The sequence below is a fragment of the Bison bison genome, unplaced genomic scaffold (genome assembly GCF_000754665.1).
Source record: "Bison bison bison isolate TAMUID 2011002044 unplaced genomic scaffold, Bison_UMD1.0 scf7180017864066, whole genome shotgun sequence".
NCBI classification, from domain to species: Eukaryota; Metazoa; Chordata; class Mammalia; order Artiodactyla; family Bovidae; genus Bison; species Bison bison.
In genome coordinates, this window is record NW_011494638.1 from 7,803,480 (window position 1) to 7,830,082 (window position 26,603).

At 39.0% G+C, this 26,603-nt stretch overlaps 1 protein-coding gene across 1 annotated transcript in view; it reads right to left on the reverse strand.

The window, feature by feature from the left end:
• Nucleotides 1–2,863: 2,863 nt before the first annotated feature.
• The window catches only part of GTF2A2 (general transcription factor IIA, 2, 12kDa), a 31,744-nt gene continuing 8,004 nt past the window's right edge, over nucleotides 2,864–26,603 (reverse strand). The window contains exons 2-5 of the mRNA XM_010836835.1: nucleotides 10,044–10,164; nucleotides 9,344–9,448; nucleotides 5,582–5,708; nucleotides 2,864–3,161 (exon numbers count right to left, since the gene is read on the reverse strand). Of these exons, the coding sequence (XP_010835137.1) occupies nucleotides 3,136–3,161; nucleotides 5,582–5,708; nucleotides 9,344–9,448; nucleotides 10,044–10,115 (330 nt within the window). The 5' untranslated portion in view covers nucleotides 10,116–10,164 and the 3' untranslated portion in view covers nucleotides 2,864–3,135. The remainder of the gene's footprint in view (nucleotides 3,162–5,581; nucleotides 5,709–9,343; nucleotides 9,449–10,043; nucleotides 10,165–26,603) is intronic.

Consider the following 26,603-nt stretch of genomic DNA (forward strand, 5'->3'; position numbering starts at 1 on the left):
ATGTCCAGTTCTAACTGTTGCTTCCTGACCTGCATACAGATTTCTCAAGAGGTAGGTCAGGTGGTCTGGTATTCCCATCTCTTTCAGAATTTTCCACAGTTTGTTGTGATCCACACAGTCAAAGGCTTTGGCATAGTCAATAAAGCAGAAATAGATGTTTTTCTGGAACTCTCTTGCTTTTTCATGATCCAGCAGATGTTGGCAATTTGATCTCTGGTTCCTCTGCCTTTTCTAAAACCAGCTTGAACATCTGGAAGTTCGTGGTTCACGTATTGCTGAAGCCTGACTTGGAGAATTTTAAGCATTACTTTAGTAGCGTGTGAGATGAGTGCAATTGTGTGGTAGTTTGAGCATTCTTTGGCATTGCCTTTCTTTGGGATTGGAATGAAAACTGACCTTTTCCAGTCCTGTGACCACTGCTGAGTTTTCCAAATTTGCTGGCATATTGAGTGCTGCACTTTCACAGCATCATCTTTCAGGATTTGAACTAGCTCCACTGGAATTCCATCACCTCCACTAGCTTTGTTCATAGCATTTACCTTAAGACAGGGTAAATGCCTTGCCTCAAACCTTGTGTACATTTTATCTACCTATGTACTAGAAAAATAAGATTCTATCATTACTACAGCATATAAAATGGTTGAATTTTCACCAATTTACAGGGCATTTTTAGAACAGATCAACAAAACTAAAGTTGCAAATTCTTATTTTAGTTCTGCTAATAGAGGAATAGACTTTTTTTTCTTGCATATTAAGAGGCAAGTAAGCTTATTATCACTAGAGTCTGTGGGAGAGCACAAACTGGTATACACTCTGGCCGTGTCTCCTGTAATCTCTACTAAAGTCTGAGTACTACCATGGTGGGAAGATTGAAACAGCTATATCACTATGCAAATGTTAGCCATGTGATGTGTATGCAAATAATTACAACGGAGAGGGAATGTCAGGCTGTGACTGCTGCACTCATGCCCAGGGAAAAACAGGTGTGCCAATGATGGCTGAGCTGAATGCAAGAACTGGTTTCAACCTGTGGAATGTGGTATAATCCCTAGGGACTACACCTGGGGCATTAGAGGTACACCTTAAACACTTGGCACTCCGTACCTGTTACCTGGGTGAATGTGAGTGAGTACTGAGACCCATGCAAGTCCTTCCTGTCCTTTGCTGGGTTTTCTCATGACTTCTTTGTCAAGAACTCATAAGGAAAGAGATCAATATGGGTTACACTCAATACAAGTGGGTTTAAGTTCTGAAGGATGGGTAGGATTTTGATTCTGAAAGGTAAGTCATGAGAAATGAAGGAAACTACATAACCAAAGACAGAAATCTTTTTTTGTATCTTTCTCAAATTAACTGAGCAGACTATGCGATCGTTGGTACGAAAGAGTAGGAAGAGAACACTGGAATAGATTATGCAGAATGGGCTGCAAGAATGAAAGTTAAGTTTTAATGTTAAGAATCAAGGACTGCACTGACATACTGATGTAACACTAGGGGCACCCAGTCCTTCCTACCATTACTAGGTTACAGTAGTCAACCATTTCCTATAAGAAACTCAAGACCTAGGCCAAAGTGCTTCTGTATCTTTTGCAAACACAATCTAGTGACATCATTTATAGGATTTAAAATTCCCAAAAGTATACACCTCCAGTCATAGACTTCAAGGTCTGTATGACTGTTCATAACATGAAAGTCTAAACCATTATTCCTTAGGAAACAGAAGTAAATAAAAAGGTATTGATCTTGACTAACTGCAGTTAAGACAAATCCTAATTACATAAAGCCTTTGGTAATTAAGTTTCTAAATCTATAAAAGCGGAACAAAGTTCTTCCAGGGTCTTTGTGAGGATTATCTAGAAGAAAAACACACAGCACCTGGTGTTTACCATAATCAAGTTAATGATGTCGGTCCTTCTCTTACACAGATCAGACTGACTTAAAAACGTGACACCTACAGCGTAACATGCTTTCTCAACAACAAAAGAAAAGCTGAGGGATTGTGTGCAACATAAAGATCTTTTTAATATTTTAATAGGTTTATGATGGAGTGAGAGTGAAAAGACAGCGTCATACTGAAAAGGGTTGAATTGGGGGGGACCACAGGCTGGGGCTCTAAAAGCCTGCTCCTACTAAATATAAACATTCTGCGAGGCATTTTTAGAAATGCCACATTCTTCATCATGTATTCCTAGACTGACAAAACTTTTCCTTCAAGTACACAAAGATATGGCAGATGGTTAACAGGACTTTTTACTTAAAGTCTAGTAACTGGTAAGATGTAGAGCACTCTAGAAATGCAACTTGACTGTTATGGCCAATTTAATTACATGTCATGTGAAGACTATTTTATGATGTTGCAAATAGGTTTTTTGGTTTTATTCTAGCTATTGAAAGTCACTCAGTCACGTCCGACTCTTTGCAACCAGGAATTGTCCAGGCCAGAATACTGGAGTGGGTAGCCTTTCCCTTCTCCAGGGGATCTTTCCAACCCAGGGGTCGAATCCAGGTCTCCTGCATTGCAGGTGGATTCTTTACCAGCTGAGCTACAAGGGAAGCCCTTATTTTAGCTATATAAGCTGTCTAAAGATGGTCTAATTTTTTCTTAGTTGAGTTTTTCACACCAATGATTACCCTTGTTTTTGCACTCTGAAAAAGATTTTTATAAGGAAAGTTCCAGTCTGGAATTCTGGTTTTGCCCCTGCTAATGCTTTCATCAGCTGAACTCGCAACTGATAACTAACTTGACTCTGTTGAAATGAACGCATGTTCTAATTTCCTTTGCAAGGAACATGGTACTCTTTCAAAATGCTTATCTAGTATCCACATATTGTGAGCTTAGTGGCTCTAGCAGTTATTACTCACATTGAGTTTTAAAATGAATTTATTAAAGAATGGTCCTAGGAAGGCAACAATGTTTGATTTGTCATTAAAAAAAAAGTTCTGTTTCTTCATGCTGTATAATAAAGAGGGTACAGTTATGAGCTTCTTTCTATTGGAATTCTCTGATAGTATAGCACAGAGTAGTCATTTCTGCAATGCTAGAATAAATAAAAAAAAAAAGTCTCTTCTATGCTTCTCTTCAAAAAGCGATGAACAGTAACAGGATGGCATTAAAAAGCCATTTCTTTTTTCTATTCATTCTGTAGTATTCGAGCCAGTATCTAGGAAACAGAGGAGAGAAAGAGTAAATTCAAGAAGCAACTTAAATATTTCAAGAAAATCTTTCAAAAGTAAAACAGGAACTAACGGTGGTGAAGAAGCGGAGACAAAAAGCTGACCACAGTAGTATCTTCTGTACTTAAATGTCATTTTACCTTAATGGGAGAGTCAACCTTTAGCCTCCATATTTATGTTAAGAAAAATCAAGGCATACTACATTTGGTTTATATACTTTTTTTCAGGTCCTCTACTTTCCCAAAATTTAAAACCACAAAGGACAATAATGTATAATCAGAAGAAATTTGTATTTAATTCCTGGTGAGGAAAAAAACCCCCAAATTCTAGTCACTATCACTTTTTCTCTGCTTCTCTATTAGGAATTGAACTGTATTTCAGATAGCTGACCTGTAGAAAAAATGGTTTTATTTCACAGTAGCACTGCATTTATCTGGTTAGGAATGGTACTACTTAATCTCCTACCTCTAACTGCCACAGCCATTTATATTTTAATGACTGTTTTTTTCTGCTGACATAGAGGAACACGGAACACAATCTAAACTTTTCTTGAATACTCAACAATTTCTTCTTTGAAGAGCAATCACTTATACTGTGCTGTAAGTGCAGCAGGCTCCTCAGAAGCCACCGAAGGAGGTAAGGCTGCTTTGTACTTTACATCCACTGAAGTTTGAGAAAATAAGATACATCTTTTATTTTTAAGAAGCAAGAGAAATATACTTTAAGGACCATTTATAAGTAAAATACATATGTTTACATGGAGTCTTTGATACTAAGTTTGCTCAGGGGCCTTCACTGACTTTTTGGTTATTAAATATGTTTCAAATAATTGAAACCGACACTCTGCTAGTCTATAACTGTGCTGTCCAATATGGTAGCCACTGGCTAGGCACATGTGCTTCAAGTTAACTAATATATATGAGACCATTAACTATCTCAGCTACCCTAACCCATTCCAAGTGCTTAATATCAGATGTGGCTACAGGAGAGTACAGATAGAAAATTTCCATCAGGATGCTGATCCATATAATTAACTCATTTTGGTAGAGGTCTAGAAATTACACAGTAATGCTAAAATCCTATAGTAAAAGTTTGAAAACTTAAGGGTTATAAGGATGCTATTAGCCTAAATTATAAGAAAGACTTGGGGAAAAAAATACATTATCTGACATATAGAGAAATGTTATCACTTGTGATCCAGGAGCTATTTTTAAACAGACTTTTGTTGTTGTTATAACAAGGACCAATGTATATGATAACTATGTAAAGTTATCCTAAAGTTCTTAGAATGATTATTTCTAGTTAACCTTCTGAAACATACAAGCCACTGTAACATTGCTCATTTTAGACTCTGACATCTGGAAAACACAATTTCTTTAAAAAAGGGAGAAAGGTATAATTTCAGGCAGCTATCAAAAATCAGGCTTAAGAGAACAACAGTTAATGAATTGTGTGAAAAATGATGTATTCACAAATGAGTATTACTATAAAGATATATATAAATGAAGGCTAGACGATTATATACTCAAGTGATACGTTATCTCCAGATGATGTTACAAATGATGTCTTTTCTTCTGTGTGGTTTTCTGTCTTTATATCTTTTCAGTGATTAGAGCGTTTCTTTGAAACCCAAATTATAACAATAAAAACCTAACCTATAACCCAAGAAATGTAGGGTTTTGCTCTCCACATTGGTCTTTCTCTTGCTTTTCACAAGTCCCCTTCTTGGAATGTAACAGTCTTTTCTATTGAATTTCAGGAATAATTGCTTTAAATGCAAACTGTTCAGAATACAAAGTAAAAGTAAGTATATTTAAAATACAATTTATATATTTATTTTTGCTAATTGAATTTAATCACGGGACAGAAAGCAGGGACATACAGTTTCTGAAACATTAAAGGCGTGAACAAGTTCCTAGGTCTGCTGTGAAAATATCTGTGAGTAGCAGATGAAAAGACTAGATGTTTACCCTTATGAGTGATGGGGCTCTTATAATTATTTAAAAGATTTTAAATAATCACTTTAAAATGTATAGCTATTCAGTAACACAGAAACCATAGGATAAATTGTTGAAATTAAACACTTAAGGAAAAAGAAAAAGCTTGAGAAATACTTCAAACCTGTAACAGAAATAGGGAAGAAAAGCTTACTAATTTGTTCCCCTTTCCCCCAACACAAATTCAACCTGTGCAAGTAGTCTATGTGTCATATGAAATGTTTATACCTAAAGTTAGTAAGAGGACTATTTGAGATCTAGAATTTAGAATCTGAGAAAGGAGCCAGGTCTCTAGCTGGGAGTAGATCATTAGCCAACTTTCCCCCTTTCTTTCAGATGATTGTCTAAAGACGCATGAAAACAAGATTTCAAGTAGTTTTGCTTTCACAGTAATTAGGGTAGACACTTACTTTTACCATCACAGGCTACAATTTTCACTTTATCCACTTTAATAAGTTCTGTCACCTCTCTGAATTCAACATCATTCAATACAAAAGTCCACACGTTATCGCAGAATCTGTATGTATTTAGAGAGCCCTTTAAAACAAAACATTGAGGCAAACCATGAAGTCATTTTTGCCCCCTCACATTTTTCTCCAGACAACTTATGAAGTCCTAGCTACAAGTACATAATTCTCAAAATAGGATGAAAATTAAGGAACATACAGCAAGCAAGCTAAGTGTTAAAATACCATACTATTACTTAAAAAAAATCCTAGAGAAATATGCCAAGGTAAGAGTTTATTTTAGTTAGCAGACTACTTCCAGCACTGGAAGAGCCTGCAAATTACTCACCTGAAATCTGAAGGGAAATTTGAATTTGTATTTCTACTGCCCTCATGTGGTGAAATTATGAAAATGTATTTGAATTTTTATGAAACTATTTTAAGAAAGCAACCTATTTTATTGTGTATGTTAATTCTCCAAATTTGTACAAATGCATGGAATTCCTAGAAACATTACTATATTAGCCACTAAGATAACATTATTGTCCTGTGCAACTGACATTCTTCTAATTTATTTCTTTTAGGAAAAATATGTGTCTGAACATTAAAAAGGTCTTTTTGAAGAGTGTGATGGTGCAAGGATGAATGCTAGCAGAGTATAATCAAAACCTGAGAGACATACACATGCACATGGATTCACAAAACACTGAAATTTAGTATGTGATAAGACACTTACATGCCTAAAACCTTCAAACCAGAAAAAAAATTCAGCACAAAACTGTTCCCTGCAGCGTTACCTGTAATACCAAAAATGTGAGTTCTCACTAATGTCTTACAAAGTTAGGATGACTAGGGTAACTATAATGGTTATGACTCAGTTTACTAAATTCATTAAATAATAGGAATAATTACCATCCTAGGTGCTAAGGATACAATGGTAAACAATAGACATATGATCCCTGCCACTCAGGAGGTTTAGCTGAGCAGGGAGGATCGTTAAAACAAGTAAATACGTAGCGTGAAGTGCTATGTAAGCATGAGTTACTTGGAGTATAGCAGAAGACAGGACAGAGGACGCTTGCGTTCCAAAGACTAAGGAGTCAAGGAAACAAAGGTGGGACAGCAGCAATGAAGACAAATACCTGGTATGGGATAAGAAGTTCCAGAAACCAGAATATGACAGGAGGTCCTAAGGTAAAAGAGATCATGAACCTTGGGAAAGCTTTCATATCCTGAGGGTATCAGGAGGTCAGTGAAGGATCTCAAGCAGAGGAGTAATGTACTAAAATTGCATTTTTGGTGATGGCATGAAGACCAGACAACAGGGGAGTGTGACTGGAGGAAGGAGCCCCTAAGAAGCTATAGCTGGCTGTGTCAAACAGGTGAGAGAGGCTGGGAAATAGCAGGAGCAAAGGGTCCTGAGAAGTGGAGAGGTTTTAAAAGATGGATCTGTCAAAACTTGACAACCAACTGGATATGGTTGGATAGTGAAGACAGAAGTCTCTGTTAGTCCCAAGTTTCTGGCTCCTGTAACAAGCCAGAAAAAGCTGGTTCATAGAAAAAGCTGGTTTGAGAGGAAAGTTAAATTTGAGTTTGAGTTACAACTTACTGTATCCAGTGCACAGCCGGACTGTAAAAGCAAGTATGGGAGAATATCAGCTTTAAAGTCAAAGACTGGATGAGATCATGAAAGGAGCCTATGTGAAGCCCTAGATAACCCCTTAGGAAAACCAACAATTAAGTGACAGAGACAGTAGGAAAACTACAAAGGAGCCTGAGAGAGGAGTCAGAGAATAGAAGGAAAGCTAGAACAGTATGGTTTCAAGGGAAGTATGAATTTTAAGAGATTAATCAACAGTATTACTGATTGTACACTGGATTTATCAATAAGTAACCTGGCAAGAGACGTTTCAGTAGGAGTGAGGTTAATGCATTGAAAATCACTCAGAACATACTGTTAAGTAAAAAGACAGAAAGTTGTAAGTGTAAAAAAAATTTTTTTTAATTAGATCTGTTCTTTTGACTATAGTTTGAGGCTTTTGGAAGGCTGAAAAACCAAATGCCAACTTCAGTGTTCATTTCTGGCATCCCTGAGTGTGTGTATAATCCACGATCCTATGAATGTGTAGGTTACTGTCATTTCCAGTCGGTGGTAGCTGTGTCAATAATGTGAACTAGGTAGGTCACTGTGATTTACGATTAGCATGTGAACATTCAAATATGCTGAAATTCAATACTTTATATTCAAAATATTCCTTATAGATGATATGTGGTTACACTTTATCTTTACTATACATTTTTCCCACTTTTTGTTTTACATATATCTATAACTGAGTACGGAGGAGGCAATGGCACCCCACTCCAGTACTCTTGCCTGGAAAAAATCCCATGGACGGAGGAGCCTGGTAGGCTCCAGTCCATGGGGTTGCTAAGAGTTGGCAACGACTAAGCGACTTCACTTTGACTTTTCACTTTCATGCATTGGAGAAGGCAATGGCAACCCGCTCCAGTGTTCTTGCCTGGAGAATCCCAGGGACGGTGGAGCCTGATGGGCTGCCGTCTATGGGGTCACACAGAGTTGGACACGACTGAAGCGACTTAGCAGCATAACTGAGGAACACTTTTTAAATCCTTTAAACAGATCCAGACTAGAAATCTACAATAACTAGATGATCACTCAGACCTTGTGAACCCTATGACTCTATAAACAAATTCTCTACATGGGCTAAAGTTTATGTACCATCATGGCTCAATTTAAAGGATCAAGTTTTGAATAACAAACTAGACAGATGTATATATATGACTGTACAAAAAAAAGCTAACTTTGCCAGAATTACTACTGTTCAAGAATCTACTGATAAAATTTTATAAAGACATATTTTACTCTAGATAATTATTAGGCATGTGAAACTGGTGCGACTTGTTTACAAATATAAAATACATGCAGATTTTATCCCTTCATGTAAATAAGTCAAATGTGGCCCTGTTTGTCGTCTTTTGCCTTTTATACCCAATATCCAGAACAATGCCTTGTACTAATGGGCATTGAAATGTTTGCTGAATAAATGGCATTTTGTCTTTTGTGTTTTTCATCACCAGCTAAAACCAAAATCCCCAAACACTGATGTTCTCTTAAATGCAAATTAACATCTATGTTCTTTTTATATGATGATTTTCATATCTTTTAATCCGAATTTACTATCAAATTAAGATTGTTTGGTTTGGTCTTACTGTTCAAAGTACAAATGATTCCTATGAGACCTAGCTATCAGAAGAGCCCATTATTTGCCAACAGGTCTGCCAGTAAGCCATGCTATCTAAGAGTAGGTGGGACGCAACATGAAGTTTCTAGAAATTACATTATACTTCCCTGGCCAGAGTTTAAAAATCATAACTGATCCTTAGAGATTACTCTCCCTTACCTTCAATCCTGAAGATATTGTTTCAGACGTCTGACATCTCAGTAACTCTTCAAGGAAGGCAGCCAAACATATATAGGCTGATTTGTGAAATAATGGAATAAAAATCTAAAAACTGTGTCTTACATTAAGTGGATGAACTGGTAGATGTATCATTTAAATATGAAACAGGATTCAGTTGGTCTAAAACAAGTTTTAAAGTTTCATTAAGTCATGTCTTTTTATGATTAATAACTACGGAGGTATTGTAAAAATCACTTTTGTGACAACCATGGTGCAGCCTCTAGATTTCAGAATATATCCTTACCCTGAAGTTGACGCGGTTCCTGACCCTCTGTGCCAGCGCTGCATTTATCGCCTTATCAAACTGAAGTAGAACTTGAAGGGCAAGTTGGGGGGTAATCTGTTGAGACTGAAAAAATAAAGGTCATGAATCCTCTTTGGGAAGAACATTAAAGACAAAAATAAAAATACATGAGTTATCATCTAAAATTTAACTAAGGTTAATCAGAGCCTCTAAACTCGAATCCCTTGTTCTTTTTTTGCAATGACAGGCAATTAATAAGCAAAACCTGACAGTATTTTCTTATACTATCTTGAAACAAACATAATTTTGAAAAGAAAACATACAGTGATGTTATAACATCAGGACAAAACTTTGTCTGTCATTCCTTCACAGTATCTGGAAAGAAGTTTTCACTGATAAACTGAAGGAATCAAGTCCTGAGAAAAAACTTGGGATCAGTAATATGTTAAAAAAAAAAATCTAATAAAATACATCAAAGTTCAAGATATACAAAAATACACAATATGTTCTTGGATGAGAAGTTTATGTATAAATGTTAATTTTCCTAAAATTATGAATTCAAAATTCTAATTTACATCTCAAGACTTGCATTAACTTGTCTAAAGTTAAAGCTACACACAATAATGCTATTTTCATAATTATGAGAACAAGAATTACTATACATCCATCTAAATAAAAATGTTGATTTTTAGTCTCTCACCTGTATAAGCTCATCGAGGCTCTCCTGAAGACTGTTTCCCAATGTGGTATTTCTGTACAACTGATATGCCATGGCTTAGGAGGGAGAAATTCCTTTTCTTATTCAGGCTTGCATTGATGTCCTAAAAATTTAATATGAAAGTATTAAAAAAAACATTATAAATCACATATGTAATACAGTCTACTTCATATATTCAAATATACACTATTACTGGGCTTCCCTGATGGCTCAGTGAGTAAAGAATCCACCTGCAATGGAGGAGACACAGGCGACATGGGTCCGATCCCTGGGTCGGGAAGATCCCCTGGAGGAGGAAAATCGCAACCTATTCTAGCATTCTTGCCTGAAAAATCCCACTGATAAGAGGAACCTGGTGGATTACAGTCCAAAGGATTACAAAGAATTGGAAGTGACTGAGTGACTCAGCTGGAGAAGGCAAGGGCACCCCACTCCAGTACTCTTGCCTGGAAAATCCCATGGACGGAGGAGCCTGGTAGGCTGCAGTCCATGGGGTCACACAGAGTTGGATACGACTGAAGTGACTTAGCAGCAGCAGCAGAGTGACTCAGCACATACTATATATACTATATATTAACTTAGGAATTACAAGGAATGGTTAAAAACGCTTTTTCTATTTTTCTACTATTTCAACATAGGCATTTACACTCCTTTATACAGAGTGTGTGTGTGTATATGTATATATAAATGCACACCTTTATCATTTCTTTCAAACATCTACCTTTTGATCTACTCTGGACTTTACCATGTACCATTTTTTCCCACTTACTGCCAAGGCAGTGATTCCATCTCCAGCTCACATTTGTGTGCCTTCCCCTTCATTTTCCTATTCTCTTAAAATGCAATATTTATAGAGTGCCTACCAAGAAGTTAACACGGTGATAGGTATCATGGGAGAGGAAGATGAAGATACACTCTGATTTTAAATAATTTATACTTTTGGGAAGGTAAACATAAAAAAGACATACAAAAGAAATTTAATAGAGATTAAGAACTGTGACAGAGACTATACAGAAGCTGATTGAATGAGTTGGCTCACAAAAACTTCCTGATTCTTCAAGCTAGACTTTAGCCAAGCAAAGGAGGAAAGTCACCTTAGGCTGAAAAAACAGAAGGAGTAAAGCCACGGAAGGATGAAATCATCCAGTCTACAGACAGAACTACAAGTTGATCCATATTAGGGTATAGGTATATGAATAGGAAGTGGAAAGGACACGAGGCTGAACAAGATGACATGGATGGATTTGTCAGGAAAGGTGCCAGAGTTTTACCAGTGAAGGTAAGGGGAGCCCCTGAAGCTTTCTAGGTAGGAAAGGTCAGACAAATGGGCAGCAATCTAAAGGACGTACTTGAATACAAGTTTAGAAAGAGATGAGGGATGAGGAGTACAGATTCAGCAAATACTGAGCTTCTACCATATGTTGCGTGCAAGATCCCTGACCTTGTCACACTTTCAGTTTGGACAGAAGGAGACAGTTGTACACAGAGTAGCCTCAAGTAAAACTTAGCAAAAAATAACAGCTGCCTTCTCATTACATACTTGGTGAGCATCTGATACACCTGATCACTCCTGCCTTCTCCGAGTCTTTTCTCTGGCTTTTGTGACCCCACAGTCAGCCTTCTCCTCCCGCCACACTGGGCACTACAGTTTCTTGTTTCCTTTGGTGGGCTGCTCCTCAGCAACCTGACTTCTAAGCCTTGAGTACCCCGAGGCTTCTTATGTCTTCTCTGTATTTGTTTACTCCCTTAATTACCCTATCTAGGCTACAACTTTAAATACATTGTATTTATCTGCTGATGACACACAAACTTTTTGCCAGTCCTGACCTTTCATATGTCCATGCTGCCGCACACAAAATGATGTCCTTGACACTGGATGGAAATATCAAATAGTAGATCAAATTAAATTTGTCAAAAACCAAATTCCTTGATATTCTTTCTTCAAAACTCCTCTGCCCCTGGTTTGCCTACCTCAATTAACAGTAAATCTAGTCTTCCAGAAAGATGGCTCCAAAACCTTACAGCCAAGTCCTCTCACATCCTGCATGCAAGCTATCAGCAAATCCTTTCAGCTATTCCTTCTGAATATAACTAGAATCGGACAACCGTGACCATCTCCACTGCTAGTACTAGATCACCATCATCTGTCACTAAGATTTACAGTGATAGACAAGTAAGGGGTCACCCTCTTTCTGCCCTTGCCTATCCCACCCCTGCCTGCCCCTTGAGTTGTTACAGTGAACCTTTTAAAACAGAAATAAAATCATATCACTCATCTATCAAAACCTCTCATGGCAGCATCCTATTTCAAAGTAAAAACCAAAGTCCTCCTAATGGTTTTCAAGGCCTGAGTGATCTGGGCCCTCCACTATGTCTCTGGAACTTGACTTCTTCTACCCTCTCTCTCACTGATTGCTTCAGCTGTACCAGTGCTCTGCTTCAACATGGCAAGATGTTCTTGCTTAGGGCCTCGGCGTTGGCTGTTCTTTTTGGTTCAAATGTTCTGCGCAGATACCTGCATGGTTTACTCTCATTTGATTCAGATCTCTGCTCAGGTATTACTTCATCAGAAATGACTTTTGTGACCAACCTAGAAAAAAGAACTTCCCCCCTTTCCCTTTGCACTGCTTCATCTTCATTCATACCAGTAGCTGAAGCTGACATAAATATGCTTATCCGGTTTCCATCCCCACTAAAACAGATGTTCCCTAAAGATAGGACTTTCATTCACTTATATATTTATCATCTGGAGCAATGCCTAGTACACAGTATGAATTCTGTTCATACTGTATCTGTTCATGAATAAATAACTTGGTGATATGTCAAAATGCCAATAGCAAATTGTATTGCAATTAGGTGCATTTATAATAGGTTTTCTACTTTACTGAAGGAAGTGAAGCAGTAAGAACTTTAATTCTCAAAACTACATCTAAGCACCTATCAGTATCTGCATACTCTGCTTGTCATTAAGTCAAACTATCAATGTTGTTCCCTAGATACAACCTGTGTACCAGGTCCTAACCTCTCTAGGACAGGATATTGTTTCAAGAATTCAATTATTCCTTCTCTATCAAATTCCTGTCTATGGATCTTTCCCAGGAACAAACAGGAGCTATTTCTCTCATCTTAAAAAGTCTCAACTTGCTTTTCCCACCAGCCTCACTTTTTTTCTCTATTCCTCTATGTAGCAAAAATGCCAAATAGTTGTTTGTATTCATGGTCTCTCATTCCTTTTCTCACATTTTCTCTTAAATTTACTCCTTAAGGTTTTGCCTCAGGCATTAAATGAAACAGATTGTGAAGGTTATCACTGGCAATGCTACAACTAATAATCCTCAACTCTTAGTTCTCATCAGACTTAAGCATTTGGCAAAGCTGAATGTTCGCTCCTCTTTGATAAAGGATCTTGTCTTAGCTAGTGGGACAGTACACTTTCAAGGTCGTTCTCTTAAATTTACTGGTCCCTCCTCACTATCGTTTGCTAGTTGATGCTCTTCTCCCCCAACTCATAATTTCACAAGACACCCCCTTGGTTCTCTGACTTTCTGTGTACACTCATTCCTTGCTGCTATCACTCTGTCTCATGGCTTTACACACCATTGGTGATGATCCCCAAATTCGTATACTAGCAAAGACCTTGCCCTGGACTCATTCCTGGATCCAACTGCCTACTCAGCATCTCTATTTGTTGTCTTTCCTGTCTGAGTTGATCAAACTCCATACCTCTATGGGCTTAGGCAAAAACCTGTGAAGATATTCCTGACCACCTTTTCCTACCCTTGGTCTGGCCATCTTACCTCCACATCCAATCTCTAGCATAACCTGGTAACTCTACTTTCAATATGCATTCGGAATCCAGCCGTTTTTCACCATTTGTACTCTCATCACCCTGATGTCTGCCACTGTAACTGTCACGGGATTACTCAAATAGCTTCCTAACTGGTTTCCTGGTTTCCATGCTTGCCTTCTACATTCTAATCCCAATTCAGCGGTCAGGTGCTCTTTTGGAACACAGTATTTCTCTTCTTTGTGCAGAACTCTCATGTAGCGCCACCCAAGTTGGACAGGTGATAGTGGAGAGTTCCAACAAAATGTTACCCACTGGAGGGAATGGCAGACCACTCCAGTATACTTGCTGTGAGGCCCTCACGGACTGTATAAAAAGGCAAAAGATATGACATGGAAGATGAGCCCCGAGGTCAGAAGATGCCCAATATACTACTGGGGAAGAGCAGAGGACACCTACTAACAGCTCCAGAGAGAACGACGCGGCTAGGCCCGAGTGGAAATGGCACTCAGTTGTGGATGTGTCTGGTGATGAAAGTACCATCCAATGCTGTAAAGAACAAGTACTGCAGAGGAACCTGGAATGTTAGGTCCACGAATCAAGGTAAACTGGACATGGTCAAGCAGGAGATGGCAAGAGGAAACATCGACATTTTAGGAATCAGTGAACTAAAATGGATGGGAATGTGTGAATTTAATTCAGACAACCATTTTATATACTACTGTGGGCAAGAATCCCATAGAAGAAATGGAGTAGCCCTCATAGTCAACAAAAGAGTCTGAAATGCAGTACTTTCGTGTAACCGTAAAAATGACAGAATCATCTTGGTTTGTTTCAAGCCAAACCATTCAATATCACAGTAATCCAAATCTCTGCCCCAACCACTGATGTTGAAGAAGCTGAAGCTGATTAGTTCTATGAAGACCTCCTAGAATTAACACCAAAAAAAGATGTCCTGTTCATCATAGGGGACTGGAATGCAAAAGTAGGAAGTCAAGAGATACTTGGGAATAACAGACGAGTTTGGCCTTGAATACAAAATGAAGCAAGACAAAGGATAACCGAATTCAGCCAAGAGAATTCAATTGTCATAGCAAACACCCTTTTTCAGCAACACAAGAGATGACTCTCCACATGGATATCAGCAAATGGTCAATACCGAAATCAGACTGATAACATTCCTCATAGCTGAAGATGGAAAAGTTGTATATAGTCAGAAAAAACAAGACTTGGAGCTGACTGTGGATCAGACCATCAGCTAGCTCCTCACAGCAAAATTCAGGCTTAAGCTAAAGAAAGCGGGGAAAACCACTAGTCCAGTAAGGTATGACTTAAATCTCCTATGAATATACAGTGGAGGTAACGAATGGATTCAAGGGATTAGATCTAGTAAACAGAGTGCCTGAAGAACTTTGGACAGAGGTCCGTAACACTCTACAGGATAATAAACCATAATACTGAAGAAAACATAATAAATAGGATAAACCATAATACTGAACATAGCTGTAATACTGATCAAAACCATCCCAAAGAAAAAGAAATGCAAGAAGGCAAAGTGGTTGTCTGAGGAGGCTTTACAAACAGCTGAAGAAAGAAGAGAAGTGAAAATCAAGGGAGAAAGGGAAAGGTACCCCCAACTAAACGCAGAGTTCCAGAGAATAGCATGGAGAGACAAGGCCTTCAATGAACTGTGCGTAAAAAACTGTTCATAAAAACTACCTTCATAAAAACAGAAGGTAACAACAGAAAGGGTTAGACGAGATCTCTCCAAGAAAATTGGAAGTACTGAAGGCACATTTCATCCAAAGATGGGCACAATAAAGGACAGAAATAGTAAAGCTCTAATAGAAGCAGAAGTAATCAAGGGGAGATGAAAATACACAGAAGAACTGTACAAAAAAGATGTTAATGATCTGGATAACCCTGATGGTGTAGTCTTTCACTCAGAGCCAGACATCCTGGATGTGAAGTCAAGTGGGCCTTAGGAAGCACTGCTGCCAATAAAGCTAGTGGAGCTGATGGAATTGCAGCTGAGCTATTTAAAATCTTAAAAGATGATGCTATTATAGTGCTGCACTCATTGTGTCAGCAAATTTGGAAAACCCCACAGTGGCCACAGGACTGGAAAAGGTCAATCCTCATCCCATTCCCAAGAAGGGCAGCGCTAACGAATGTTCAATCCACAAGGCAATTGCACTCATCTCCCATGCTAGTAAGGTTATGCTCAAAATCCTCCAAGCCAGGGTTCAGCAGTCTGTGAACTGAGAATGTACAGATCTTGCAAGCTGGGTTCAGAAAAGGCAGAGGAACCAAAGACCAAATTGCCAACATTTGCTGGATCTTAGAGAAAAGCACGGGAATTTCAGAAAAACATCTACCTCTGTTTCACTGACTATACTAAAGCCTTTGTGTGGATCATAACAAACTGCAAAATTCTTAAAGAGATGGGAACACCAGACCATTTTACCTATTTCCTGAGAAACCTGTATGTGGGTCAAGAAACAAGTTAGAACCTTGTATGGAACAACAGACTGGTTCAGAATTTAGAAAGGAGTACGACAAGGCTGTTTACTGTCACCCTGTTTATTTAACTTATATGCAAAGCACATCACGCAAAATGCCGGGCTGGATGAGTTACAAGCTGGAATCAAGACAGCCAGGAGAAATATCAACAACTTTAGATATGCAGATGACACCACTCTACACACATGCTTGGCAGAAAGTGAAAAGGAACTTAAGACCCTCTTGATGAGGGTGGAGGAGAGAGAAAATGCCGGCTTAAAACTCAATGTTAAAAAAATTAAGATCATGGAAAAATTAAGATCATAGCATCAGGTCCCATCACTTCATGGCAATTAGAAGGGGGAAAAAAGGTGGAAGCACTGACAGATTTCCTCTTCTTGAGCTCTAAAATCACTGTGGATGGTGACTGCCTCCATGAAATCAGAAGATGACTGCTTCTTGGCAGGAAAGCTATGACAAACCTAGAGAGTGTGTTAAAAAGCGAAGACACTACTTTGCCAACTGAGGTCCGTATTGTCAAGGCTATGCTATGGTCTTTCCGGTAGTCATGTATGGATATGAGAGCTGGACAATAATGAAGGCAGAGTGCTAAAGAATTGATGCTTTTGAACTGTGGTGCTGGAGAAGACCCCTGAAGGTCCCTTGACTGCAAGGAGATCAAACCAATCAATCCTAAAGGAAATCAACCCTGAATATTTATTGGAAGGATTGATGCTGAAGCTGAAACTCCAATACTTTGTCCACCTGATATGAACAGCTGACTCACTGGAAAAGACTTCGTCACTGGGAAAGACTGAAAATAGAAGAACAGAGTGATAGAAGATGAGATGGCTGGATGGTACCACAGATTCAATGGACATGAACTTGGGCAAACTCCAGGAGATGGTGAGGGACAGGGAAGCCTGGTGTGCTGCGGTCCATGGGGTCACGAAAAAGTGAGACACGACTTGGTGACTGAACACCACCACCTATTATCTCAATGACCTCATCCACCATCTCCCCCTTGTTCTTGCCCTTCTCCAGACACAATGGCTTCCTTATTTTTCTTAGAACATGACATACACGTTCCTGCCTATGTAAGCCTTTGTGACAGCTGTCTTTTCTACCTGGAATTAGCTTCCCCTGGATATCCACTTGGTTTTCTTAATCCCCTTAAGAACTTAATGGGGCCTAAACAGACCACATATTTAAAATCCCACCCCCACTCCACTCTGCAGCTCTCAATGTCCCTCACTCTGCTCTATTTCTTTGATGGCACCATGACCTTCTAAAACATTATACAGTTTTCTTATTTTATGTTTACTTTTCTGCATCCTCCAGCAGAACGTAAAACCTACCAGAGCAAGGGCTTTTATCTGCTTTTGTTTACTGAAGTAAACCAGGCATTGAGAACGAACACTACCTGGCACATGATGGAAGGAAATTAAACATCTGTTCAAAAAATAAATGAAGGCAAAAAACCAGTAAGCATAATGTGTGGGGTAGGTTAGGGGGACAGAGAGGGCAAGGAGTACCACTAGGAAGATATGAACTTGACAAAAGTAGAGTATAGAATCTTGTGTCCTCCCCATTTCCCATTTAAGATAAGTCCAAGAGTTACCTAGAAATGAAGAAAGCTGAGCGCTGAAGAATTGATACTTTTGAACTGTGGTGTTGGAGAAGACTCTTGAGAGTCCCTTGGACTGCAAGGAGATCCAACCAGTCCATTCTAAAGGAAATCAGTCCTGGGTGTTCACTGGAAGGACTGATGCTAAAGCTGAAACTCCAATACTCTGGCCACCTCATGTGTAGAGCTGACTCATTGGAAAAGACTCTGATGCTGGGAGGGACTAGGGGCAGGAGGAGAAGGGAACGACAGAGGATGGGATGGCTGGATGGCATCACCGACTCGATGGATGTGAGTTTGAGTGAACTCCGGGAGTTGGTGATGGACAGGGAGGCCTGGCGTGCTGTGATTCATGGGGTCGCAAAGAGTCGGACATGACTGAGTGAGTGAACTGAACTAATGAATTATCAGAAGGAGAAATAAACAATCCTGTTTGCAACTGCCTCAAAAAGAACAAACTATATAGAAATAAATTTAGCCAAAGAGGTAAAAGATATGGATATTGAAAACTGCAGGACAATGATGAAAGAAACTGAATATGATACAAATAAACAGAAATTCCATGCATGTGCACTGGACGAATCAATATTATTAAAATGTCCATACTACCTAAAGCAATTTACAGATTCAACACAATTCCTATCAAAATTCCAATGGCATTTTTCAAAGACATAGAACAAACAATCCTAAAATTTATATGAAACCACAAAGACCCCAAAATGCCAAAGCCATCTTGAGAAAGAAGGACAAAGTTGGAGGCATCATGTCTGCTGACATCTAACTCTATAATGAAGCTACCGTAATGGAAACAGGATGCCACTGCCAATAAAAACAGATGTACAGATGAATGCAAGCGAGTAAAGGGCCCAGAAGTAAACCTGTGTGTGTATGGTTGATTAACTTATGATAAAGGAGACAAGAATGTTGTACATGGGGAAATGACAGTCTGTTCAATAAAGGGTGCTGGAAAACTGCGCATCCTCATGACAAAAGAATGACACCGGACCACTATATTACACCATACACAAAACTAAACTCAAAATGGGTTAAAAGCTTGAAATATAAGACCTAATACCATAAAACCCTAAAACTCCTAGAAAAAAACAGAGATGGTAAGCTCCTTGATACAGAGCTTGGTGATGGTTTTTTGAATCTGACATCAGAAGCAAAAGCAATAAAAGCAAAAATAAATAAGTGGGATTGGATCATACTAAAAAGTTTATCCACGACAAAGGAAACCATAAAAAAATGAATAGGCTATGTACTGAATGAGGGAGAACATTTTCAAATCATACATCTCATATGAGGCTGATATTCAAACTATATAAAAACACAAAACTCAATAGCAAAACCCCAAACAATCCCAGTAAAAAAAATTATAAATTACATATGTAATACGTAGTAGTCTATTTAATATATTCCAATGTATACTATCAGTTATTATAAAAAAGACAATAGCAAGTATTGGCGAGGATGTGGTTAGAGGGAACCCTTGTGACTTGCTGACAGGAATGTAAACTGGTACAACCACTATGGAAAACAGTATGGATGTTTCTCAAAAAAGTAAAATAGAACTCCCATATGACCCACCAATTCCACTTTAGGGTACTCATCAAAAGAAAAAGAAAACCCTAACTGGGAAAGACACACGCACCCCCATCTTCACATATTCCCAACAGCCAAGATATGAAAGCAACCTAAGTGTCCAGCAAAAACGCAATGGACAAAGAAACTGTGGGGTGGGAGACCAGATGGCAGAGCAGAAGGACATGAGCTCACTTCCTCGCTCAAAAACACCAAAATCACAGCTAAACGACTGCAACATACCAAAACAAGTTTTCTATATCCACACACAAAGAAGCCAGGATACTGGGATACTCATAGGATACTAGGTCAGACCTGCATGCTGGTACTCAGCTCAGAGAGGTGAGTAGTGTTGGGAGCTCATTTTGAGGACAAAGACAAGGGTGGCAGGAGTTCTGGAGAGTACTCACTGGTGTGAGCCCTTCTGGAGGCTGACACTCTTATTAAACAGCCTGTAGGCCCCAGTACGGGGACACCTCAGGTCAAATTATCAACAGGACAGGAACACAGCCCCACCCACTGACAGACAGGTTGTCTAAGTCTTTCTGAGCCTACAGTTGCCTACTAAACACACCCCTTGATATGGCCCTGTCCAGCAGAGGGACAAGATGCAGCTCTACCCACCAATGGTCAGGAACCAGTCCTTCCCATCAGAAGGCTTGTAAAAGTCTCTTAGATCAGCCTCATCCAAAAGGGAGCAGACAGCAGAAATAAGAACTACAGCTCTGCAGCCTGTGGAAGAGAAACTGCAATCACAAAAAGTCAGATAAAATGAGACAGGAGAGAAATATGTCCCAGATGCAGGAACAAGGTAAAGCCCCAGAAGGGGAGATAGGCAATCACTCAAAAAATAATTCAGAGTAATGATAGTAAAGATGATTCAAGATCCTGAAAAAAGAATGGAGGCACAGGCCAAGAAGATGTAAGAAATGTTTAACAAAGACCTAGAAGATCTAAAGAAGAAATGAACTAAAATGAACAATACAATAAAATGAAATGAAAAATACTCCAGAAGGAATCGACAGCAGAGTAAATGATGCAGAAGAACAGAGAAGTGAGCTGGAAGACAGAATGGTGGAAATTTCTGCCATGGAGCAGAATAAACAAAAGAATGAAAACAAAAAATGAGGACAGTTTAAGAGACCTCTGGGACAAAAACAGATGCACTAGCATTCACATTATAGGGGTTCTAGGAGAAAAGAGAGACAGGACCTGAGTAAGCATTTGAAGAGGTAGTAGCTGAAAATATCCCTAATATGGGAAAGAAAAAAAAAGACATCCCTAAGTCCAGGAAGCAGAGTCCCATTTAGTATAAACCCAAAGAGGAATACACCAAGACCCACAGTAATCAAACTGACAAAATTTAAGATGAAGAATAAATATTAAAAACAAGGGGAAAACAACAAATGAAATGCAAGAGAAATCCTGTAGGGCTATCAGCTAATTTTTCAGCAGAAACTCTGCAGCAGGGAGTGGCACAGTACATTTAAAGCGATGAAAGGGAAGAGCCGACAACCAGGAATACTTTACCCAGCAAAGCTCTCGTTCAGATTTGACAGCAAAATCAAAAGCCTCACAGATAAGCAACAGCTAAGAGAATTCAGGGCCACCAGACCAGTTGATAAAGGAACTTCTCTTCGTGGAAAAGACAAGACTGCAACTAGAAACAAGAGAATTATGACTGGCAAGTTCACAGGTAAAGGTAAACATACAGTAAAAGTAGGAAATCATTGACACACAAATATGATACCAAATCCAGCAACCATGAGTAGAGTACAAATGCAGGAAAATGGAAACACATTTGAAATTAAAATACCAGCAACTCATGGTAACTGCAAACTGAAAATCTACAATAGATACATACACACAAAAGAAAAAGGAATCCAAATACAACTCTAATTATCAAATCAAGAGAACAGAAGAAGAAAAAGTAAGAGTGTCAAAAACAAATCCAAAACAATTAAGATGGCAATAAGAACAGGCATATTGATACACTTTAAATTAAATGGATAAATGCTCCAACCAAAAGACACAGACTGGCTAAATGGATACAAAAACAAGACCTGTACGTGTGCCGTCTACAAGAGACCCACTTCATATGTAAGCACACATATAGACTAAAAGTGAAGAAAACATAGGCAGCGTACTCTTTGACATAAATCACAGCAATATCTTTTGGGATAAACCTCTTAGAGTAATGAAAATAAAAACAAAAATAGTGAAAGTTAGTGGCTCAGTCGTGTCTGACTCTTTGTGATCCCATGGACTGTAGCCCACCAGGCTCCTCTATCCATGGAATTCTCCAGGCAAGACTACCCGCGTGGGTTGCCATTTCCTTCTCCAGAGGATCTTCCCAACTGAGGGACTGAACCTGGGTCTCCTGCACTGCAGGTGGATTCTCTACTGTTTGAGCCACAGGAAGCCCTCAAATGGGAACTAATTAAACTCAAAAGTTTTTGCACAGTAAAAGAAACCATAAACAAAGCAAAAAGACAATCCACAGAATGGGAGAAAATATTTGCTAAGGATGCAACCAACAGGGGATTAGTCTGCAAAATTTATAAACAGCTCAAGGAGGCAATATCAAACAACTAAATAACCCAATCAAAAAATGGCTAGAAGACCTAAATAGACATTTCTCCAAAGAAGACACACAAATGGCCAAGAGACACATACAAAGATGCTCACCACCACTGACTGTTAGAGAAATGCAAATCAAAACTATAATGAGATATCACCTCAGGCTGGTCAGAATGACTATCATCAAGTTGTCTACAAACAACAAACGCTGGAGAGTACGCGGAGAAAAGGGAATGCGCCTACACTCTTGGTGGGAATGTAAACTGGTGGGCACTATGGAGAATAGCATGGAGGCTCCTTAAAAAACTAAAAATAGGGACTTCCCTGGCAGTTCAATGGTTGGGACTCCACACTTTCAATACAGGGGGCACAGGTCCGATCTCTGGTGGCGAACTAAGATCTCACATGCTGCATAGCCAATAAGTTTAAAAAAATAAATAAAAGTGGGTGTTAACACAAAAACTGAAAACAGAACTATCATATGATCCACCAGGCCCACTCCTGGGCATATATTCAGAGAAAGCCATTGTTCAAAAGGATGCATGCAACCCAATGTTCATCACAGTGCTGTCTGTAAGAGTCAAGACATGGCACCAACCTAAATGTCCATGGACAGATGAAGATATGAGATATACATATATATATAAATGGATGAATTAAGATATGAGAGAGAGAGATATATATATATATAAATGGAATATCACTTAGCCATTAAAAAAGTGAAATAATCCATTTGCAGCAACATAAATGAACCCTGAGATTATCATACTAAGCTAACTCAGAGAAAGACAAATATATGATATCACTTACATGTGACATAATACAAATGAACTTGTTTACAAAACAGAAAAAAGCTCACTGACTTAAAAGACACACTTATGATTATCAAAAGAACGGTGGAAGGAAGGGATAAATTAAGAGTTTATAACTGAATCACTTTCCTATATACCTGAAACTAACACATTGTAGCTCAACTATAATATAAAATATACATTTAAAGAAATAAAGAAATTATGGTATCTATACACAATGATCATTCCGTCAGAAAAAAGAGAATGAAATCTTGTCACTTATTATGGCAGGGATGGAACTTGGCATGATATTAAGTGAATGAAAAGTCAGAGAGGAAAAAAAAAAACCAAATGCTCTGTCTTGTATGTACAATCTATAAAACAAACAAAAAACTCCAAGTGCACAGATACAGACAGATTGCCAGTTGCCAGAGGTGAAGGGAGTCAAAAAAATGCAACTGCAAAACAAATATAGAAATTCTGAATCATATTCAACAGGCAAACCTTATAATACACACATGTATATGTTAAGCATGTGTGCACACCAAGTTGCCTCAGTTGCGTCCGACTCTTTGGACTATGGACTGTAACCCACCAGGCTCCTCTGTTCATGGGATGTGCCAGGCCAGAATACTGGAGTGGGCTGCCATGCCTTCCTCCAGGGGATCTTGCTGACTCAGAGATCAAACCAGCATCTTCTACGTCTCTAGCTCTGGCAGGCAGCTTCTTTATCATTAGTGCCACCTGGGAAGCCCATACATGTTTATATATACTCTAAAAATACATATGAAGACCTAAGAGACCTTCTAAAACTAACACCCCAAACAGACGCTCTTTTCCTTATAGGGGACTGGAATGCAAAAGTTGGAAGTCACGTAACAGTTGCCTGGAGTAACAGGCAAATTTGGCTTTGGAGTATAGAATGAAGCAGGGCAAAGGCTAACAGAGTTTTGCCAAGAGAACGCACTGGTCATAGCAAACACCCTCTTCCAACAACACAAGAGATGACTCTACACATGGACATCACCAGATGGTCAACACTGAAATCAGATTGATTATTTTCTTTGCAGCCAAAGATGGAGAAGCTCTATACAGTCAGCAAAAACAAGACTGGGAGCAGACTGTGGCTCAGATCATGAATTTCTTACTGCCAAATTCTGACTTATAAATTGAAGAAAGTAGGGAAAACCACTACACCATTCAGGTATGACCTAAATCAAATCCCTTACAATTATACAGTGGAAGTGAAAAATAGATTCAAGCGATTAGATGTGATAGAGTGCCTGAAGAACTATGGATGGAGGTTCGTGACATTGTACAGGGGACAGGGATCAAGACCATCCCCAAGAAAGAGAAATGCAAAAAAAGCAAAATGGCTGTCAGAGGAGGCCTTACAAATAGCTGAGAAAAGAAGAGAAGTGAAAAGCAAAGGAGAAATGGAAGGATATATCCATTTGAATGCAGTCCAAAGAATAGCAAGGAGAGATAAGAAAGCCTTCCTCAGTCACCAATGCAAAGACATAGAGGAAAACAATAGAATGGGAAACACTAGAGTTCCCTTCAAGAAAATTAGAGATACCAAGGGAACATTTCATGCAAAGATGGGCTCCATAAAGGACAGAAATGGTATGGACCTAACAGAAGCAGAAGATATTAAGAAGAGGTGGCAAGAATACACAGAAGAACTATACAAAAAAGATCTTCATGACCCAGATAATCAAGATGGTGTGATCACTCACCTAGAGCCAGACATCCTGGAATGTGAAGTCAAGTGGGCCTTAGAAAGCATCACTATGAACAAAGCTAGTGGAGATGATGGAATTCCAGTTGAGCTATTTCAAATCCTAAAAGATGATGCCATGCAAGTGTTGCACTCAGTATGCCAGCAACTTTGGAAAACTCAGCAATGGCCACAGGACTGGAAGAGGTCAGTTTTCATTCTAATCCCAAAGAAAGGCAATGCCAAAGAACGCTCAAAGTACTGTGCAATTGCACTCATCTCACATGCTAGTAAAGTAATGCTCAAAATTCTTCAAGCCAGGCTTCAAAAGTACATAAACCATGAACTTCCAGACGTTCAAGCTGGATTTAGAAAAGCCAGAGGAACCGGAGATCAAACTGCCAACATCCACTGGATCATGGAAAAAGCAAGAGAGTTTCAGAAAAACATCTACTTCTGCTTTATTGACTATGCCAACACCTTTGACTGTGAGGATCACCACGAACTGTGGAAAATTCTTAAAGAGATGGGAATACCAGACCACCTGACCTGCCTCTTGAGACATCTGTATGCAGGTCAGGAAACAACAGTTAGAACCTGACATGGAATAACAGACTGGTTCCAAATAGGGAAAGGAGTATGTCAAGGCTGTATATTGTCACCGTGCTTATTTAACTTATATGCAGAGTACATCATGAGGAATGCTGGGCTGGATGAAGCATAAGCTGGAATCAAGATTGCTGGGTTATCAATCACCTCAGATATGCAAATGACAACACCCTTATGGCAGAAAGCAAAGAAGAACTAAAGAGCCTCTTGATGAAAGTGAAAGAGTAGAGTGAAAAAGTTGGCTTAAAATTCAACATTCAGAAAACTTAGATCATGGCATCTGGTCCCATCAGTTCATGGCAAATAGATGGGGAAACAGTGGAAACCACGTGACAGATTTTATTTTGGGGAGCTCTAAAATACTGCAGATGGTAACTACAGCCATGAAATTAAAAGACACTTACTCCTTGGAAGAAAAGTTATGACCAACCTAGACAGCATATTAAAAAGCAGAGACATTACTCTGCCAACAAATGTCCGTCTGGCCAAAGCTATGGCTTTTCCAGTAGTCATGTACGGATGCTGAGAGTTGGACTATAAAAAGAAAGTTGTGCGCCAAAGAATTGATGCTTTTGAACTGTGGTGTTGGAGAAGACTCTTGCGAGTCCCTTGGACTGCAAGGAGATCCAACCTGTCCATCCTAAAGGAAATCAGTCCTGAATATTCATTAGAAGGACTGATGCTGAAGCTGAAACTCCAATACTTTGGCCACCTGATGGGAAGAAATGACTCACTGGAAAAGACCCTGATGCTGGGAAAGTTTGAAAGTAGGAGGAGAAGGGGAAGACAGAGGATGAGATGTTGGAGGGCATCACCGACATGAGTTTGAGGAGGCTCCAGGAGTTGGTGATGGACAGGGAGGCCTGGTATGCTGCAGTCCATGGGGTTGCAGAGTCAGACACGACTGAGTGACTGAACGGAACTGAAAAATACCTAATGAGTTAAACGTTAAATCAAATTGAGCTGATCAGAGGACATGTGAATTAGTATTCTGAAAACAATGAATTTATCAAAATACAGTTAAGAGTTTTCAAAGTGATGTAACATATAGAGTCATGCCAAAAAACTAAATAGAAAGGCAATGTATAGATGTTTTCTTTTTTTTGGCCACACTGAGCGATACATGAGGGATCTTGTTTTCCTGACCAGGGATCAAACCCAGGCAGTGAAGTGTGGAGTCTTAACCACTGGACCACCAGGGAACGCCCAACATACAGACTGGGAAAAAATATCTGCACATCATGTATCTGATAAGGAGTTACTATCCCCAATATATTAGGCGTTCACACACCTCAACAGCAAAAAAGCAGAGTAACCTGATTAAAAAATGGACAGAGGATCA